The 21546-nt window shown below is 38.6% G+C and overlaps 2 protein-coding genes across 2 annotated transcripts; one reads left to right on the plus strand and one right to left on the minus strand.

Annotated features, from left to right (window-relative positions):
• Nucleotides 1-1230: 1230 nt before the first annotated feature.
• pmelb (premelanosome protein b) lies at nt 1231-18858 on the plus strand. Its single transcript, XM_085146240.1, has 12 exons — nt 1231-1633; nt 3450-3545; nt 3687-3833; nt 4029-4157; nt 4604-4765; nt 5063-5395; nt 8129-8356; nt 11188-11325; nt 11430-11532; nt 13359-13564; nt 13665-13755; nt 15892-18858. The coding sequence occupies exons 1-12, from the start codon at nt 1573-1575 to the stop codon at nt 16052-16054; spliced, it is 1857 nt and encodes a 618-aa protein (XP_085002366.1). The 5' UTR covers nt 1231-1572; the 3' UTR covers nt 16055-18858.
• tuba1c (tubulin, alpha 1c) lies at nt 16835-19820 on the minus strand. Its single transcript, XM_085146251.1, has 4 exons — nt 19663-19820; nt 18296-18518; nt 18061-18209; nt 16835-17961 (listed from the first exon to the last, which is right to left on the minus strand). Exons 1-4 carry the CDS (start codon nt 19663-19665, stop codon nt 16981-16983), a joined length of 1356 nt encoding a protein of 451 aa, XP_085002377.1. The 5' UTR covers nt 19666-19820; the 3' UTR covers nt 16835-16980.
• Between the last annotated feature and the right edge of the window lie 1726 nt (nt 19821-21546).

A 21546-nucleotide genomic window follows, 5' to 3' on the forward strand; every position in this document is an offset into this window, starting at 1 on the left:
TATCATATGAATTACTGTCAACAGTCCAGGATCAGTAACATGCAACAGTTATTTTTGTACACTTTTGTGCTGTTATGGTTACAGAGTCTCTCTCTCTCTTCTTTCATACATTTTCATACAAAAAGGTAAAAGATTAAAAAAAACTATTAAACTGTTTAAAAAACAAACCAGTAAACAAACTAACCTCACATCATGCACACTAGTCCGTTTAGCTTCACCCTCGTGATTTAAAGGGGATCCTGGTGTAACAAAGATTTTTATATATTTGTTCATGTTAATAATGCTTCAGAATAACTACAATACGTTTGAAGTGATGCAAATATGCAGGTACTGACAGTAAGCATTACATCTGAATACTATATACTTTATTTTATATCACAATGTTGTCAATAGTGCTGGAATCTCGGTGTGTAACTGATGTTTTTGAGCTCTTTTTAACAGTTATGATCAAAGACTCTCTTTATCTCTGCGTCTGTATAAAAACAAACAATAAATAAATCAAATTAAAGATGGATTGGACAGAATATGTGTTTCTCTCAATCTGATGAATATGAACAGATTGAAAGTTTAAATGTAAACTTTATTTTTAAATTAAAATCTGAAGTTACACGTTAACGCAGAAATATTTTAATTAAAAAGTTATTACAGTAACATAAACTAAATACTGAATCCAGGCTGAAAAATATTTTATTAGATGAAATTTAAAAAAATTGACCATAAATTACTACAAATTATATTATAAGGTTATAAAATTAATTAAAGTAAAAATAAATACTGATATGGGAGTCAGTTACCTTCATAAAATGCAAACATTTGTAAAATAACATCAATTGTAATGTTGATGTTGATTTTCAAATGATAGAAACTGAACTGAAAGTCGACTGGAAATGAACTGTAACTGAGCTGAACTGAAAAAAACAAACAAAGCCACATTAGCATGATAATAAATATCACTAATGTTTATTACTTGGTAATAAAAATTTAAAAGAAAAAAGTAAAATCAATGCAAAAATGCATTAAGTCCTTAGATGACATGTAGCTTAATGATACTTTAATGCCACTGTACCATTTTAGTATCTAGGTTGGCTAAACTTGAGCCTGAACTGAGTCTGAGTAATTAAGTACATAAATTATATGTTTTATATAAGTTTTATAAATAAATACTAATGTCAGCTGTAAAAATGTATTGTAAAAAGTGAAATGTTTTCCTCTTAAATGTAGCGTAGAATGTGATGTTAGTAGAGTAATGCAAAGTAGGCCTATGCAGAATTTGAGTGAAATACTTACTAGACTTTCACTTGTGAACTTGTGAACTTATGTTAAATGTGGAATTAAACATTCCTTAAGTGATTGTGTGGCTCTTTCCCAGCTGGAGGTGTGACTGTAATCCCTGAGCTTTGACTCTATGCACACCAGGCCAGTCGCTCCAGGCGCCCCGAACTCTGAGTGGAGGAGGAATAATGAGGAAGGAGGCGTTTCTGCTGCTAGTGCATCATGTGAGGTCAAACATCAGACCGTTTATAAAGCCAGTTTTCTGTCGCCTGCTGCTCACTAACGGGATATTTCACAGAGATGATGTGGACGTCTGCTGTGCTTTTGGTGCTGCTGGCAGCAGCTTCACAAACTGTGGCAAGTGAGTAAAGAAAATGCTTTTTCATTTAAAAATGCTTTAAGCAGTAACAGGAAGACGCAGAGTCGCGCATGATTTAGATAAGAAATCTTCAGATTTAAAGAGAGAATTTTCAGTATTAGGATGAGATTTTGATTCAGCATCACAAACGTAAAGATGAACAAACAACCTGGAGAAAGCTTTAAAAATCAACTGTGTAAAAGTAGCTGATAAAGAAATATTAATAAGTTTCATACACTCCATTAATATTTAACTGGCATTTTACTGCCATACCGGAAGACTATTTTTATAATGTTGTGAGATTTGGGTGTGTTAAAATGTTATTGTGTACTGTTATATGAATCTCTGCAAATAACTGAACCATTCATTTAAAGTAGTAGAAGTAAAGTAGTAGCATTCTGTTACCGAGATTGTAGATATGAGTGATTAAAACATTACTACGTGTATTTTACACAGATTTAGTTACATTTGTATGGAATTCATTTGTCCACACAACAGTTTTAAATGTCCAAGTACCTTCAGAACCCCGAAGAATACAAATTTGATTTGATTTCTTTCATGTTATCCTTCATATTTGTTTTTTTAAACTAGAAAATTGCTCACTGTACAAAGAAAAAAATAATACAATCTATTTATTTCTTGTTTCTAAGCCACAACTCTTTAGATTATTTTATGAATATGGGGTAAAAATAGAAACATTTAGATGTGGTATTACCATGAAACTTGTGTAGATGATTATTTACACTAAGAATCTTATTTTTATATTTTTTCTGAAATGCAAATGAAGCGTTATCTCTCTAAAATGGCTCTACTTTGCATACTTCCACAGAAATCTGTGAATATTTGATAAAAGCTTCTTCAGCATGTCTGTTTAATTTTGATCACAGGTTTCCTCAGAGAGGGAATTTAAACTTAATGTTTTGTCACTTCACAAATAAGAAATACAACCTGTGTAGTAACATAAAGAGCGACATGCATACGCAGAGTCACGGTGATAACACATTACAATGTTGTGGTCTATAAGATGTGACCTCTGACCTCTTTACTCAACCACGCATGAAAGACATGACACATGAATAACACAGAATTCAGTCTTTGCAGAACAAGAAGCCAAACACTCACTTTAAAAACTTACAGTAAATAAAAAGAGCTGGGAGTTACCGATTGCTGTAATAATTCCTCTTATCCAGCCTTTGAAGAGCTTTCTTGCTAAATGATGGGCAACAAAACCCAAAACTTGAATAAATAATAAAGTGGAGCGGCTGTCACTAAATTCTGCCTCAGCTCCCGACTAAACTTTTTACACATCTGACGTTCACTCAAGTTTTTCCATGAATTGACTGAAAGAGGAATGTGATTGCTGTAAAATAACTGAGGCTAAATTCATAATTGGAGAGTCTTTATCTGCCAATAGGTTTAATCCAAACTCAACCCTGCATGTGACGCTGTTAATCACACACACTCAGCTGAGCATCACATGAGAGGGATTGAGATCAGAGCTCCATACTGCAAAAACCCCTCATTCATCTATTTATCCACCTTCAGCTACAATTTATAAATCAAATCATAGCTCCAGTAATAAATAAATAACAACAGTGACCTTTGGGCTGCTGTAAGAAACAACAAAGAGGTTTGTGAGAACTATAAAAGTTAGTTTTAATCACTGGGACAACTCCCTTTAATGGCACCAGTTCTGTTTAATTACTACCAGATAACAGAGAATTACAAGAAAGCTTTAAACCCACAGTAACAAATTAAATCTTTAGTATGGAGGAGAGTTTGTGTTCTGTTTTAAATATATTTATTTCCGATATTTCAGAGCCCAAAAACCGCTTCACTCGTTACCCGTCATGGAACACCAAGATGTACCCGATCTGGAAAGATGGAGACCCACGATACAAAGACTCTTGGAAAGGTACATCAGTTGTAAACTATCTAATCTAAATCTAAATCTATCTGTGTGTCTTTAAAGATGTTTATTTTATTCATTTATTTGCTTTTTTATTGTCCTGAATGAAGTATTATACTGACACTTTCATTTCTGTCTTTGGGACAGGAGGAAAAGTGACGTTTAATGTTGGAAATGATTCCCCAACTTTGACTGGAGCCGGAGTTACCTTCACTATTGACCTTCAGTTTCCACGCAACCAAAAGGTGCTGCCTGATGGAGACGTGGTTTGGGCTGAAGACTGCGTAATCAACGGTAACGCATGCACGTGACTTAATGCATTTATTTAATCAGTGCAATTAAAAGTGTTTTGCAGCGGTCAGTCCCCACAGGAAGAATAATAATGAATTATAACAACTTTCCACATTGCACCATCACTTATTTAACAACAGCATGTCAGAGGCTTATCTGTGAAATCATAAATTATTAGAATTTCTCTTCTTGTTACAGGAACAAAGCATCTTGAGTCTGAGCCAGTATACCCAACACAGAACACAGACTGGGAGGCTGTGTTCCCTGATGGGACGCTAGTGAAAAAAGACAAGAAACCCGCCTACGTGTTTGTGTGGAAGACCTGGGGTGAGAGGAGCTCACTTCTACTAATAAATGAGTAGATGAAGAACAAAATGAAATGCTTCTATGAGGAAAACAAGACAGTGGTGAGGTGTGCAGTGGGAGTGGCAGATGGACTGAAGGTGGGGCTGTGATTACAAGTGGAGGAGAGCCTGGAGAGGTGGAGATGCTCTGGAGTGAAGAGGAATATATGTGTGTGAATTAGAGGGAAACAGGTGGAAAGGTAAACAAGGAGTAGAGGTAGTGAAGGCAGTTGGGTTTAAACATCCAAAGTAACAGACGATGCTAAAGAGAGGTGAAGAAACTTGAAGCTGAAACTTGTTTTCTTGTACTGAGATTTATTACGACTGTATATCTATATACATGTCAGAAAGCATTGAAAAGCACTACAGTTTCTCTTTAAATGATCTGTTCAGTGTCATCTCACTGGGCTTCTGCTGCTCATTTGGCAGGTCAGTACTGGCAGGTGGCAGACGGGCCCTCCTCCTCCCTGACTATCGGCACAGATGACATCCCTCTGGGCTCCTACACCATGGACATCGTTATCTACCACTACCGCAGCAAAGAGAAGTTCATTCCTTTGGGATATGCCTCCACGCAGTTCTCCATCACTGGTTAGTAACAGACAGAAAACAGAAACATAGCGTTCAGGTCAGGCAAAGGAACAAAATAGTGGAATTATAATTTAGTAGAAATATGCATGAAATAAAATAAGATTGCACTGCATAATAAGATGCTAACTGAAACATTCATCAAAAGCAGCATGGCGCGCACACATAATAAATCTGTTTGTTGCTTAATAAAGCCTAAAATAAAGGAGTGAGGGGAAATATTTGCTCTCACGTTCTCTCATGATAGTCATGAAATGCAAATCTTTATTTGTTAACATCATGCTTTGGCGTCCTCCTCAGATCAAATCCCCTTCGCTGTCTCTTTGGACCAAGTCAATGACATCGAGGTGGCCGACATGCGCTTCATCCAGAACAGGGCGATCGCCTTCACCATCACTCTCCACGACCCCAGCGAGTACCTCAGCAACGCAGACATCACCTTCAACTGGGACTTTGGGGATGCAAGCGGGGCTCTGATTTCCAGAGAGCTGACTGTCACTCACACCTACATCAGCTCGGGCTCATTCAAACCTAAAGTGGTGATCCAGGCGGTCATCCCGGACAAGGCCTGTGACCCACCAGTGGATACCCCAACCAAGACCCCTGGTCCACCTAACAATCCGGGAACCACAGGTAGCACACAGTTATTAAAGGATCATAAAAATACATTCCAATTAATATATATGTAAAACCTGTGTCCAACAGACCGAACAGAGCACAGTGAGGTAATTCATCTAATACTAGGGATGCAACGATACCAGTTTTTTCAAACCGATACGATACTTGGATCTGAGTACTTGCCGATACAGAGTACAAAAACCGATACTTCTACTACACACACACAAATGCAATGAATTGGAAGACAGGTTTTATTTTATTCTCTGCCGATAAAAAATAAAATCTTAATAAAAATCACCACAAAAAAATTTCAAGTGAAAAATAAGCACTTCTGTTAAATTATTGCGGAGTCTCCACATTGTAATTTAACAAAATATCACTGAACTATTGCCACTGTCCCGAGCTTTCAGAATAATAAATAAACACTTCTGTTTATTTATTATATTTCATATCACAGCTCGAGTATGCTGAGAAGACGGTGCAATCCTATGTTTTCCACGACCGGCATTGGCTGGTCATCCAGAGCGATAAAATAAGTCAGAACCTCTGTTATTTTAACTGCCCGTGGATTTTCTCTTGACATTTTTCTTCGCTTTTCCAAAACCTGAGTTAAAGTTGGCTGTTCCACACTGCTGACATTTTGTTTAGCCTAGCTACAGCAGCCTCCAGTTTCTCTTTTTTGCTGGAGCCGCCAGTCTCACTCACCTAACCCTGTGCCTGTTTAGCGCGGGATGTCCCCCTAGTGGCCAATCTAAAAAACTACAACAGAAATGACATGCCACCCTCTGATTAATGAAATAAGTTGGTATCGGTTCATGGTATCGGTTAACTTTTATGAGTATGAGTACACACACATTTTACAGTATCGGCCCCGATACCCGATACCAGTATCGGTATCGGTGCATCCCTATCTAATACCCACACATATCTCATGCCATCAATCAAGTGCTTTTAAATAAAACAGCTTTTTTTTAGTCTTAACATAAATTGCTTTCCAAATTTGAGCATCAACTCTGGTCCATAATCACTGGAACACACAAAATACACTTTATGAGACTCATGAGGCACAAAGTCTGTATCAGAGGTTGATAAAGAGTCCTACTAGTAGCCACTGTAGCCACTGTAGCCCAGGGTGTTTGATAAATGTGCATCTCCAAAGTAGGAAGAAAGCAAGAAATGGCAGAGCAGCAGCGACTTCAGTAATTAGATAATGAGTTATCATTAACACAGATGGCAAATCCCAGTCTACCTTTCTCTGAGACAGGTGAGCAGTAATTCAGTCTTAGTTTCTTAGTTTGATTCAAGAGGCTGTCCTCAACAGTCCTGAACAGCTTCCATACAGCCTTCAGATATTTGCTTTTGATTTTAGTCTTAGTGAGTCTGAGTCATTTACTAACATGAAAAATATTATTCTCTAGATTTAGATTTTTTTTTCATTTTTTTCTTTTCAAATGTCAAGTCAACACTGTATCAGTATTATTATGCACATAGATAATTACATTAACTCTCACTTGCTGATGAATTCAACATTTGGTGTGAAAATATGAATTAAAACATAATAAAGTAGCCAAAATAAAGTGAATTTTGCCAGATCCCACAGCGAGTCACTCCACATGTTTGCTTTGGCAAAGTTTTATACTGGAGGCTCTTCCTGATACAACCTTGCCCAAAGAGATTTGTGTCTCTAGCTGGAATTGAACCAGCGACCTTTGGCTTGCCAAAGTGTAGTTAAAATGTGAAGCACTACACTACATTTTATTTGTTTAATTCTCTTTATTTTACTTGGAAGTCCTATTGAAATAAAAATCTGTTTTACAAGAGAGATGCGGTCATGGTAGCAGTCATTCAGACTCACTACATGTTAAAAATGTGACAAATACAACAGTGGTATTTACAAATACCCATAATAAAAATAATTTATGTTGCTTCCTTAAAATTCAGCAATAGATATAATAACATGTTTAAACTGAAATCTTTATGCAAAGTATATAACGTCTAAAAACTATCAACAAAACATGAAAGAACAACCAAAATGATTTTATATATAAAATAATAATGTGAGATATCAAATGAAGTTAAACTATGGTCAGGCTGTACTTTTATGTAATACCTGTTTGAACCACAAGATGGTGCAGTTGGTTAATCATATCTTTCTTCAGGAGTTGAATGGGAAAAATCTGTTAAGCAAATGGGGCTGGAGCTAAAAGAAAAAAGACCCCCCCCCTCTCCCCAAACAAAACAAAACAAAACAAAACAAAACAAAAAATGTGCATCTGAAAGCAGTTTAACACAGAAACTTGTAAAACGCTGCCCCCTGGTGACAGGAGCAGCAATTATCAGAAGTTAAGTTCAAGATGAACACAAGTTTAAAATATTAAAATTTACTGTGAGCAAATACAAGAAGTGATTGTAAAATAATAATTACATGATAATTATATATTGGTTTTTAGTCATATAGGAAGCAGAGGCTTCACGTGGAAGACAATTTTAGTTTTATGCAGCAGTGGTTGTCAAAAAGTGTTTTATAATATAAGGTAAAGAACTCCAGTGATCCACTATGAGTAAGAAAGTGGTGATGAAAGGGAGGAAGAACGATCTTTTTAGGGGAAGAGTCTGAGTGAAGGGCAGCCATCTGCTTTGATTGGTTCAGGAGTGAGGGGAAAAAGGAGAGATAAATGCAGAGCAGACAGATAGATATGTGTGTAATACTGATCCTGCCTTCATGAACGTAAATAAATATGTTTGCAGTGAAAGCTCCTGTACTGGCGTCTGCTGGGCCTGTACTGGTTTCCACCAAGTCAATTGGTGTAAATGTCAACACTGGTCCTTCGGACACGGAAGAGGACAACACCGAGTACGAGGCCTCCACTGCCCCCAACACTCAGCTGGCCCAGGAAACGCCAACTGTGGAAAAGACTCCGTCTCCCATCAACCAGCTGCTAGCTCACAGAGAGGCGGGGAACAGGCTGACAGCAGGTGAGCAACATTTGCATGAAAATAGTCAAAAGTTTCCTGGAAGATAAATGTTTCAATCTTAGCCACACGTGAGGTCACATGTGCAGGATTCGTACACATAAAACTCACACATGCTTCTCATTAAAGCATTAAGTACAGTTGTTTCATACACCTGGTCTCTCCATCATCCTCTTGTCCCTCAACCTCAAATCCAAACCTCAAACGGCATCTCTTCCTCTTGAGACGGAGTTCTTTGTTCCCACTGTGGCCAAGTGCTGCTCACAAGTGATCTGATTGGTCTGTTCGTTGGATTCTTTTGCTATATTGTAGCCAAAATTTTAGGGTCTTTTGTTGTGAACTGGTGATTCATTGCATTACATACATTAAAAATAAAATCTGAAATTGAACGGCCTGCCATTACTGAAACTTTAAAAACTCTGGCAGAGATATTAACGCTTATAAAAATGTAAAAAAGTCTAAATGACATTATTAGATGTAAAAACTTGTAACCTGCACTGGACTTCTGCATTTCACACCAGCAGTTATAGATTCAAAAGGATTATATGTGGATATAGATTTTAGATTCTAAATGTATAATGTTAAACCGTCTGTCACTTTTCCTTTCTGTCAAGCCGCTGAATGACTTGAGAGTGACTCAGCAGTCACGCCGTACAGTCATACATCAGTTGAGATTCTTGTTTTGCACAAAGAGACAATTCATGGATTACGTCATGCACACCACGGACTGGCAGCTGCCACGTGCATGCCGCACGTGTCCATCTACAGACGTGAATAGAGTGGATTAGAAAAATATCTGGGAATCTTTTAAATATCTATTACTTTCAGATACTTTCCCTGTCAAATACTGGAGCTTATCAAAATGTGCAGAAACAACAAAGCATCCTGTTAAAGGGCAAACATATCAGCAAGCGAACTGTCAGATGATCAGGATAAGATCATTCAGTGATTTCCTCAAATGTAAATGTGATGTAAATGTTTTTTGAAACGCCACCATTGTACAAAGCAAGCTGAGCAAATTAAAACGACTCTGTTGGACTTTATCATCTTTACATGCGATTTGCATGCTGGCAGGGAGATCTCAGTCCATTTTACCTTATTCCATGTGATTTGATTATGAAGCTTCAAAACGCACCAAAATAAGAGGCGACAGGTTAAAGGAGCAGTGAAGTAAGTAAGGAAATCCAGGAATAAACATGCATATAAACTAATCTTACTCCATAAATTTCATCTTACTAACCTAACTGCTGTCTGTCTCAGTCTTATCTCTATTCTGTGGTACAGTGTCACCTTTGAAAAAGCAACTTGTGGCTGCATTATTTAGATTATTCCCTTTGAATGTAAACAAAAATGTGTTTTAGTCGTCCTCAGTTTAGTACACTGCTGACTGTAGAAGATAAATGTTCAGGGACATGAAAACACAACACAGCTCCTGTTGTTTTCTAAGGTTTTGTAAGAGTGGTAAGGCTCTAACTTTAATGTTATCTTTATTCAGTAAAATAAGATTATTTTGTATTATCAAAGCTTTATCCCTGTAAGAAGCAGAAGGGACATTTCTCATTGCATTTACTTCCTCCATTCTAGCCCTTATTTGCAGGAAAAATGGTTAATTTGTTATATTACTAAGACTGAAATGGCTGATCCAAACTGACTGGATGGATCACATCCTATGGCCTTCACAATAACCAGATCTTCACCCATGACGGATGATGGACGGGTTTGTTAGACAAATGGTCCATCACTTTGATCTAAACACCAAATGTTTCATGAAGAGTGAAGGAAAAAGGAAAAACGCAGACAAATTTATTTAACAAATAAGCCTTTTATGTGCAGAATATAAAATAAAATACCAAATGTGCTGGAGAAAATTACTGAGAGCACAACAAAGGACAGAGAAGACTGATAATGTATGAACACGAAACGTGTAACAAGACACAAGAACATAAATAAATCAAGAAAAAGCATCAACTCTAGAAAACAGACTAGACTAAACTAAAACATAATAAAAAACCATCAAGGCACAGGGAAGGTAAAAAATAATTAAAGCTAACTCAATACAAAAGTAACCAGAACAGAACTCAAATTTTGAAGTAAACAAAGAGGAAAATCCAAAACTCAAAGCCTTGTATTCGAGATCCAGGTCTGTGACATAATGATGGAAAATCTTTTGGAAAAATAGTTTTCATCCCTCTAGCAGCGTGTCAGAGTCGTGGAAATGCCGAGGAGCGCTGATGCTGTTCCAGCATCTTACAAACACATTTTATGTTGATTTATCCTTAAATTTGTCTGTAACTCTATATGGTTTCATTTATGAATTCCAAATCTTAAATAATGTCTGATCTGTCTTAAAGATATATAAACAAAAAGAATACCAATACTAATCGGAAAATCATTATAAAACGAAATAATTTTGTAACCACAGAGTCATTCATGAAATCACTGATTGTTGGCTTATTGTCAGCTAAATGTGTGGATACAAAAAAGTGGATACTGGGAAAAAGAAAATACCACTGAGCAAAAAACAACAACTGATGAGATATTATAAAATGCAGCAACATTGTTGTTTTTAAAAAAAAATCATGAAATATTCCAGTTTGCGCTTCAAAAAAGGATATTTGGAGTCACCAAAGGCACAATAAAAATGTTTTATCTTTTGCATTTTCTTGCTTTTGCATCAGTTTGCGCTCCTGATGCAGTTGCAAAATTAAAGATGTTGCAAATCTTGTTTCACAGCAGCCAAAACAATTTGCAAAAGTTGCTGATGTGTCTTTGGTGCAAATTACAAATGCCAGTATGAATTGTTTGTGCAATAATTCTCTGGCTGTTCTCACCAGACACTAAGCGCACAGTCACACTCACGGGACAAGCTCCAGTTGTTGTGCTGGTTAAGAGGGATGCCGACAAAAAATCCTCCGATGACGACTGTGTGATATATCGTTATGGATCCTTCTGCACCAGCATAGAAATATTTGGTGAGTTTTATTTGTACCCTTTTCCTTAAATGTAAAAAACACACCCAGAGACTAATTAAAAGGTGATTATCAGTGAGATTCTTTCTCTGTGTCTTTGTTTTCAGAGGGAATTGAAAAAGTAGAGATTGTACACATGGACAATACAGTGATGGCAGCACCCAGGATGAACAAAAATGTTTTGGATGTCACCGTGACCTGCCTGGGAAGGTGAGCCGTCCTGCACCATGTTTTAAGCTGCCACAGAATAAATAAAAGCCTCTAAAGGAAATCTAGTCATCTTATTACATTCACAGAGGTGGAACATTTCCAATAATAAGAACGGTTTATACACAGGCTCCTTTGTAAACAGGCACCAGATGGCTCTAAGCACTCAGCCTTCCTGATAACATTGACTGTCAAAGTGTTTCGTGTGTGAGTCTGAGGCCAAGGGGAGAGTAGCTGCATGTTTGTCTGCTTGCTCAGGAAGTTTTTGGGGGGATGATAACATAATCGTACAGATGATCTGCTAAGATATGAGCTCTGTCATACTGTAACCAATTCCAACTAATTGAATCAGGAGAAATGAATCCTTTTTTAACATTAAAATCTGTTTTCAGTGTCTATTTTTTATTATAGTCGATTGCAGAGATGGGCAGTAACGCGTTACTTGTAACTTTTTCAAGTAACGAGTAGTGTAAGGGATTACTATTGCAAAAACGGTAATTAGATTACCGTTACTTTTCCGTAGGAATGCTGCATTACTGCGTTACTAAAACCGTGATTTTTTTGCGAGAATGTCTCATGACAGTGACGTAAGCGAGTGCGACATTCGTGACAACAGCTGTGTGCAGATCAACAATGGAATATATTTTAAGTGCAGAGAGAGTATGAGCGTGCAGTGTTTAAAGCGTGGAAGTACTGACCTTACTTTGAGTTTGATTCCATAAAAAGTGACAAAAACATTAGTGTCCGTTGTGTGTGGGAAGAAAACTTATTTTTACACCAAAAAACCCCCTAAACAACAAACAAGTTAAAAAAAAGAGACTTTTCCATCTGATTACATTTTGTATGATGGATTATGCAAAAAAAGTAGAATTGGGCTGACAGATCTATTGCTTTATCACCTATTCAGGTTGTAAATCGTGTTTTTAAAAAGTAACTAAGTAACTTAGTAACTAAGTAATTAATTACTTTTGAAAATAAGTAATCAGTAGAGTAACGGGATTACTTTTTTTGGGAAGTAATTAGTAATTAGTTACTGATTACTTTTTTCAAGTAACTTGACCAACACTGGTCAATTGTAAATGGCTATAATATAGAGAAATAATAACCATGTTAATTAGAAAGCAGCAGATTTTGATCTTATTCGCATAACAGAATGAATTATTTGCACTGCATTATTATGTGGTGCAAATAACTGTATCTAAGACACTATGGATTCACGACTGTCCCTGCTGATATGATCCCAAACAAGAAAGAAAATCCAGACATGCAGAAACAATTTGACCATGTGAAGTCCAATCTACTTTGTCCTGCTTACAGGTCTCCTGTTCTACCACAATATGAATGCGCTGAATAATTAATGTCTTCCATATGAGGCCTCAGCTTCCTATATGACTAATATGTGATTCTGGCCTTTATGTATGTCTTTAGTGATAAGAAATTAGGGGAAAGGATAACCATTATAACACTCATCAGTATCTACACTATTTTTTTTTGTTTCAAATGTTCTTTCCCCCCCTTTTACTTTTGTTCTTGGTTGTTATTATTATTATCAAACCCATTTAAGCCTTCTTTTTGTGAAAAGAAATTTGGCTTTGGAAGAAAAGAACCAGAAGAAAGTTGGCTTAAAGGGAATCGAAAGAAAGTTAAAACATTTAAGACGTTTAAGACAGTTAAACCAGTATCTGATTAAGAACTGGTTATTTTGAACTCTGGGTAGTGCAAAGCTATTTAGTAGAGTCCAAGAATCAAAGCAAGAACCTCTAAATGAGTAAAAATCGGCACACTTTAAAGTGTACAGTTTGATTTTACTCACTTTCTTTCTCCTGCAGCCTTCCCAAAGAGGTCTGTAGTGTGCTTTTGGATTCTGAGTGCTTGAGGCCAATTCACTCAGTGTGCAACATGGTGGAGCCATCAGAAGAGTGCGAGCTGGTACTCCACCACTTCCTCAATGACTCTGGTGTCTACTGCATCAATGTTTCCTTGACCAATGATGTCAGTTTAGCTGTAACGAGTACCAAAGTCCACGTAGACCTGGGTATGCAACATAAGCCCCCATACATCAGTAACATGAATTGATTTGGTTTGACAGCATTTGATGTGTCTGCTTCGACCTGACAGTGTGATCCTTGTTTCAGGCTCTGGTTTGTCCTCGTCTGAAATTATCGCCATGCTGCTGGGTGTCCTGGTATTTGTTCTGGCAGTCGGAATAGTGGCATATTCTTACAAGTAAGAACTTCAACTTATTTCTAGATGGCTGTTTTCTTATTACCTCCACCAAGGAGGTTGTTTTTGGTAGTGATTGCATGTGTGTGTGAGTAAAAAAGTTTTCAAGGTCAACTTGATTGAACTTAATGATTTATTGGTGGATTGATGTGAAAGTCAGAGTGATAACAACGTTATATAGATCTGTTTAAAACTCTGTTTCTTACTGCTATTGTTTGTATTAATAACAAAAAGATATATAGGGAATGATATATGGGGATTCAACATTTAGTAAAGGACACTGGTTATGATTTTTTCTGTATGTTACAGTAACAGGTTATAACCATTTAAATACATGTCAACTTGAACACGTGCAAAGTTTCTGAATAAATATTATTTTTTGCAAAACAAAACTTCAAAAATATTTTCATAAATTCACATTTTCAACTAATTTCACTTTATTTTATTATATATTATATTAAAATATAATATATACAACATATAATACTATTCCCTTAAAAGTAAATATTGCCCAGAGAGTGAGCTGCCTTTGTGAAGGGTTGTGCTCTCGAAGTGCTTCTTGTTTCATATATTTTAAGAGGAATACAGAGGAATAGGGTAAAAATAATATGCAGTCAACAGCTGACTTAGATATCATCATTAAGCTCGTTATGAAAGGCCAAAACAGAAACGAGAAATCAAAGTGTTTATTTGTAGCAGGCTGTTAACATGTCCAGTATTTTAACTGACTCGCTTGAGGAACCAGCCTAAGGCTATGTCCGCACGTACCCGGGTATTTTTGAAAACGCAGATTTTTCTATGTGTTTGCACCTTTCGTCCACACGTAAACTACGTTTTCGGTCACTGAAAACGGAGATTTCTAAAAACTCCGGCCAGGGTGGATATTTTCTAAAACTCAGTTTTTGCATTTACGTGTGGACGAGAAAAACACAGAAAACGCAGAAAACGCAGCGTCAAAGATGTGCGCCTTTTTTGACGTCACAGTGTGCGCCACGTTATTGTTTCGGTGAAATGTATTTCTACAATACTGTTACTGTTAATTGTACTCTCTGCAGTGTTTAAATGCTTACATACACACACAGTTACTGTCCCTGCACACATATGACTTGGTTCTGCTTCTATGCCCCAGCTTTGTTTACTATTTCCCACCGAGGCTTCTAGACCAGTGTTGCCAACTCCTCAGTAAGGAAAATCGCTATTGGTTGTCCTAAAAGTTGCTAGAAGTCGCTAAATGACGTCATCACCTAATTTGCATAATTGGTCATGCTAATGTAATTGTAACCTATGCTGCTGGAGAGAGAAATAACATCGTGGACGAGACATAAAGTGAGCAAAAAACGTCCTAAATGCATTTAGAATTTATTTAGAACTACAAATTAAATTTCTTTTAGCAATTATTGTTTTTTGTAATGTCTTTCACGTCTTTTTTAGCGACTTTTTTTTAGAAAAAAAGTCGCTAGGGGTCTGAAAACTCGCTAAATATAGCGACAAAGTCGCTAAGTTGGCAACACTGTTCTAGACTTCTGATTGGCCAACATTTCTACACGGTTAGGAATATATCGCCCCCTGTTGCTTTGGCATGTTCCTAGCAGCATTTTCCTTCATTTCTGCCTTTACGTGTGAACGGGATTATTTTTTAAAACGAAAACGGAAAATCTCAAAAAAAATTCAAAAATACCCGTGTACGTGTGGACGTAGCCTAAAGCAGCCATAAAAGGAACTGTGATTTTTCACATGAAGGTGACCACTTGTGCTACGTCACTGTGGTTACATCCATCTTTGATATACAGTCTTTGATGCACAAACATGACATGTTGGTAAAAAGACATACAAATCTGTAGGCCTTTACTTTGGGGCTGAACATGTAGCATAAAGAGTTTTTTTTATTGAGTTTTTCTTTGCTAAACAGAAGCCTGCTGCAGCAAAAAAAGACACCAAAAGTGTAATGAGAGTGAAAAACACAACATTACTGTCAGTGAACTTAAAATCGTTAAAAGGTTTTGTAGAGTGGAGGCGATGTGCATATAAGAATCTGTTGGTTTACTAATGAAGGCAACCCTGTTAACATTATTATTTCATACTTTAACATGAATAAATCATAAATGCTTGAAAACAGCCTGTGATTATTTTGCTCGACAGGCACTTTAAGTCCTACCGTCCTCTGAAGGAAGACGTCACTGTGTCTGGAGGCTCACAGCTCCGCGGGGCTCAAAGCACCTCTGGACCCTCGTCTTTCTGGAACATCCTGAACCGGCGAGGAGTCGTGGACAACTGCCCTCTGCTGCAGGACAAGCCGGTGTGAATCGTCACAGCCTCACACAGCTAAATACAAGTGGTTATGCGTGTCACAAGCACCGGGGATGTTTTTTTAAATACTTTTTTTAAGCATCTGTTGAATTACAGACACTGATGTGTTATATTTAGGATGAAATCAAACAATTTCCCAGAATTATACCTTAGACATGCGCTGATCTTTTTTTTTGTACCTACTTAAAGCAAGTGTGGTAGATATAAATGCTTAAATCTGGACAAAGTTTGAATGTTTTTTCAATAAACATTACTTAAAAGAGTTGTCTTTCATTTATGTTTTTGCAAATAAAGTGACTACACTGATGCTCTGCAGAGCTTATTGGGGGATTAAAGAAGTACTTCCCAATACCTTTCTGTATTCATGTAAAATCTGACCCTGCATTGCTTCTCATTCTAACTCTTCATTAGTAAAAAGTAGAAAAAAGAGAATTACTATGTGGCAACCAGAGGACTGCACAATTAATTCATTTTATTTCTCATCACTGATAAATAACAGCCTTGAGATACTGATATATTCTTTCTAAATTATTGATGATTATTCACGTATGAATTAATGACACCAGGTAGAAAAAAGTAATGGGTTTCTGCTGAAGTAATTGAAATTGAAACCAATTAGTTGTCCAGCTTCTGATTATAATAGACATGGTTAATGTTTAAAAAAACATAATATATCCATGTATATATTCTGACAAGCTTTGAGCTTTATATACAGAATCTTCAAAATTATAGCTCAAAATTTGAAGTTGGGCTGAATAAACACAGGGCAAAGGACTTCACATCACAGAGGTTTTATTTAGAAGACAGCCAAACTTGACATTTTCAAGAGTTTTTAGTCTTAACAGCCAAACTGACAAACATTTCTGTTTGGAATGCATTCAAAAACACATTGCAATCAATTATTATCTGTTAATGCTTGTTTTAATACTCCTCTCCTTCCTCCTCTCCCTCGCCCTCAATGGAGTCGACTCCCACCTCCTCATAATCCTTCTCCAGAGCTGCCATGTCCTCTCTGGCCTCGGAGAACTCTCCCTCCTCCATACCCTCACCCACGTACCAGTGAACAAAGGCACGCTTAGCGTACATCAGATCGAACTTGTGGTCGAGCCGAGCCCAGGCCTCTGCAATAGCAGTGGTGTTGCTCAGCATGCACACAGCCCTCTGGACCTTGGCCAGATCTCCACCAGGAACCACAGTGGGGGGCTGGTAGTTGATGCCAACCTTGAAACCAGTGGGGCACCAGTCCACAAACTGGATGGTGCGCTTTGTTTTGATGGTGGCAATGGCAGCGTTGACATCTTTGGGCACCACGTCACCACGGAACAGCAGGCAGCAGGCCATGTACTTGCCGTGGCGAGGGTCACATTTCACCATCTGATTGGCTGGCTCAAAGCAGGCGTTTGTGATCTCAGCCACTGAGAGCTGCTCGTGGTAAGCCTTCTCTGCAGAGATGACTGGAGCATAGGTGGCCAGGGGGAAGTGGATACGGGGGTATGGCACCAAGTTGGTCTGGAACTCTGTCAGATCAACATTGAGGGCACCATCAAAGCGGAGAGAAGCAGTGATGGAGGACACAATCTGACTGATCAGCCTGTTCAGGTTGGTGTATGTAGGACGCTCGATATCGAGGTTCCTACGGCAGATATCGTAGATGGCCTCGTTATCTACCATGAAGGCACAGTCAGAGTGCTCTAGGGTGGTGTGGGTGGTCAGGATGGAGTTGTAGGGCTCCACCACAGCGGTGGACACCTGAGGAGCTGGGTAGATGGAGAACTCCAGCTTGGACTTCTTGCCGTAGTCGACAGACAGACGCTCCATCAGCAGGGAGGTGAAACCAGAGCCGGTGCCACCGCCGAAGCTGTGAAACACCAGGAAGCCCTGAAGACCAGTGCACTGATCAGCCTGAGGACAGAGGAAGAGATGACAACCAGGCATGAGTTACTTCATTCAATAATTTAATTTGTGTATACATTTTATACTAGCTGCTTTGAATTCACCCACCAGTTTGCGGATCCTGTCCAGAACCAGGTCAATGATCTCTTTGCCGATGGTGTAATGTCCACGGGCGTAGTTATTGGCAGCATCCTCCTTGCCTGTGATCAGCTGCTCAGGGTGGAACAGCTGGCGGTAGGTACCAGTGCGCACCTCATCTATGCAAACAACATTACGTTAGTTTTGCTTTAACGATTTTTCAATTTTCCTACATTATTGTTCAGCGAGCGGTGATGACACTTACCGATGACAGTGGGCTCCAGGTCCACAAAAACAGCTCTGGGGACGTGCTTTCCAGCTCCAGTCTCGCTGAAGAAGGTGTTGAAGGAATCGTCTCCTCCTCCGAGAGTCTTGTCACTGGGCATCTGTCCATCCGGCTGGATCCCATGTTCCAAGCAGTAAAGCTCCCAGCAGGCATTGCCGATCTGGACACCAGCCTGACCAACGTGGATGGAGATACACTCACGCTGTGGAGAGAAAAGAAAAAGAAGAAAAAGGTCATCTCTCTATATTTAATTTGGATTTTAGTCCACATTTTGTCACTGCTTTTACATGTAACCTCTCTCAAGACATGCATCTTAAAAGTGGACACATTTAGTTGGCCCCTCTATCTGAGATGAGCAGTGCAGCAGGAGGTACCTCCCTGCACCACAAACAGCGGGGAAAAGAAATGCCTGACAGCAGCAGCCCCCGCAGAGGCAGGACGCTCTCCTCTTCCCTCCAGTGTTTTTTGTCCTCTTGTCCTTTTATCCCTCTCTCTTACCCCCTCTTTTGCAAGCAAAAGCACACATGCAAATTGATTTCCCTGTGCAAATGCTCACAGCCTCGAATATTCCACTTGCTTCCATGTCTTGAGGATGCAAAATCACAGTGAAGAACACATAAAATCAATCTAGCTAATTAGATCTATGTCTTTTTGTAAGGCACGAAACCTTAATTTGGTCCTAATTAAATCATCATACAGAACACAAATCGTCTTCGAGAGTGTATGTTTATTTAATACTTCAGGACAAATATAAAAATAGAGGCATTTTGTTGTGTCAATTTATTTTCTTTAACCTTTAAATTAAATTAAATTAAATTAAAAACACATTTGCTGCCGCATCCTATGAATTAAAAATGATAGCTGCAATTTAATTTCCCCATCCATCCCCACCCAATCTGCCCCTCCCTGCCTTTAAACAGGGTCTTGCGTTTGTAAGGTGCCAGATTTATGATTTTTATGTGTTAAAATGACAAAAAATGTGAATATTTACATAAATAATGCTATTCATTCATATGAAAAGCAGCTCTACTGTCTTTATTGTCTAAACAACGCCACTCTGTGCATTGTTCTCATCTCTACACAATGCCAATCACATCGTGCCACTGCCGCAGACCAAATCTGTGCATCATCTCTGTAACACGATTTGTTTTCACGCTAAAATAGATCTATATCAAGTGTTTCGGTAACAACCTAGCTACTCTATGCGTTTATGTGTCTACTGAGTTTTAAAAATGGGTTTCTAGCGATGGGAACCCCGTTCAACAACCGAGACACCGGCGCCTGACTAACCTGAAATTCCACCTTACAAAAACGGTTTCAGAGAGGAGCGAAGGGAAATATCTTACCATGATTCCGTCTGAGGCTCAAAGAGGAAGAGGAGAAGGAGAAAATGTGAAGAAAGAGGCTTTTAAAAAAAGGGTCTGTTTGCGTTGCGTGTTGTACCCAACGGGGTCGATGCAACAACTGCTGAATGGGAGGGCGGCGCTACCAGATTTATACAGGCAGGGCAGGGGATTTGCTCCTGTGCACGGAGGAAAAAAACGCGTTTACTACCAGCATTTGGTGGCTGATGCAGTTCTGACATAGCTCCTAAGTGTTTTTGCAATTAAATATGAGAAGTACAATATATTAATATTTTAGAAGCCAGCAATGAAATAAGATAAATATAAATATCGGGATTCTTACTAGTGGATATGTGGGTATGTTACGTTTTTTTGTTGGGGTGAAAAATATTCTCATACATTACATGACAAGAACGACTGTCCACGAGCTCCTTGCAATGTAAATTTTAATGGCAGCGGCAGAAGAAGTCTGAATTTCATTTAATTTTCACTGAATAAAGGGCTAATTCAAACAAAGCTCATTTATTATGCATAAAGGCTTGAGCATCTATTATTTAGGTGCGGCAAGCTGCAAATCAATACAACGCTGTCCTCTTTGGTGAGATTTCGACTGTAAATATTTGTGGATTTTATTGTTTATTTTTCCAGAAATGTAGTGCATTAATATTGATGCTTTTGCTGCATCCACCTCACCGGTGCTGGTATCATCCGGGCACCCATGTTGCAGGAGTCTGCCATGGTATCTGCCTGCCATGCCAGCTCCTCGGCTCTCCTCCCTCTTTGTCCTAGATTCTCTGCAATGATGTCATTCAGTGGGCCGATCACGTGACTGCATGTCTGCCTGTGTGTCTGTTGTTCGGCAGCACCCAGTGTGGGTTGAGCTTCTTCTGGTTCTGTCCAGTTTGAGGAACTGAAATTGGCTGAGCTGCAGTTTATGTGACATAAAGGCTGTGTTAACCTAAATGCCACTAAGACTTAACAGTCTGCAGTTACAACATTAAAAGCCGTCCCTTTAAGCTGAAAATCCAGTTAAGAATGGGAGTCACCTGAAAAGGCATGTAGCTTAATGCTTTTAAGTAAGGCTGAAAGAAAAAGGGAAAATCCTTGATGCAGTATAAATTAGTAGCCACCTAAATGTGGGTTCTGTCATTAATTATTCAGCAGGGCAGTGAGGATGTATGATTTACAGCCAGCCTTTAGTGGTTGCTACACTCAAAATGAACTGCAGGAGATGAAAGAGAGGGACAGGAAGCAGCAATGGCTGACAGCCAGGACTTCTTGAGAGAACATTCTCCACTCCCCTTCCTCCTCCTCCTCAGCAGCTGTGAGACAGGGAGGGTCTAAGCAGCTGCTCACCAAGAGGAGAGAGGGAGGATGGGAATGCTGTGGAGATGGGAGTGGTCCTTCATGGCGTTGAAGCTTACCGCAATGCATCCTGCAAACTGGGAATCTGATACCCGACAAAGTGACCGAGCATGTTTTCCACCTGTCACAGCAGAGCTCGCATGCTGATGGCTTTAACGCAGGTGCAGGCAGATCGACGACACGGACGTGTATTCATCCTCTAAGACAGAAACAGAGAAGCATTTCGAGCTTTTGTCTGTGTGAGGCTGTTAGGGCGGAGCATCGCCTCACAAGAAAACTGGACTGGAAGAAAATTAATAAATAAATATAAAATAAGAAAATTGGGGAAAAAAAGCGATAATAATTTATCTGAGGATGTAGGCCAGATTTCTGATGTAGGTCAGTATATTGAGTGCACATAAATCACAGCATCTCACATAAAGAAACACACAATCCAAAATCACTGCGGCAACTGCTGTCATTTAGTTTTTAGATCTAGATTGCATCATTGAAAACTGCATTATAAAATATGCAGAAAATAGA

Source organism: Neolamprologus multifasciatus, chromosome 20 (genome assembly GCF_963576455.1).
Source record: "Neolamprologus multifasciatus chromosome 20, fNeoMul1.2, whole genome shotgun sequence".
In the NCBI taxonomy this organism is placed as follows: Eukaryota; Metazoa; Chordata; class Actinopteri; order Cichliformes; family Cichlidae; genus Neolamprologus; species Neolamprologus multifasciatus.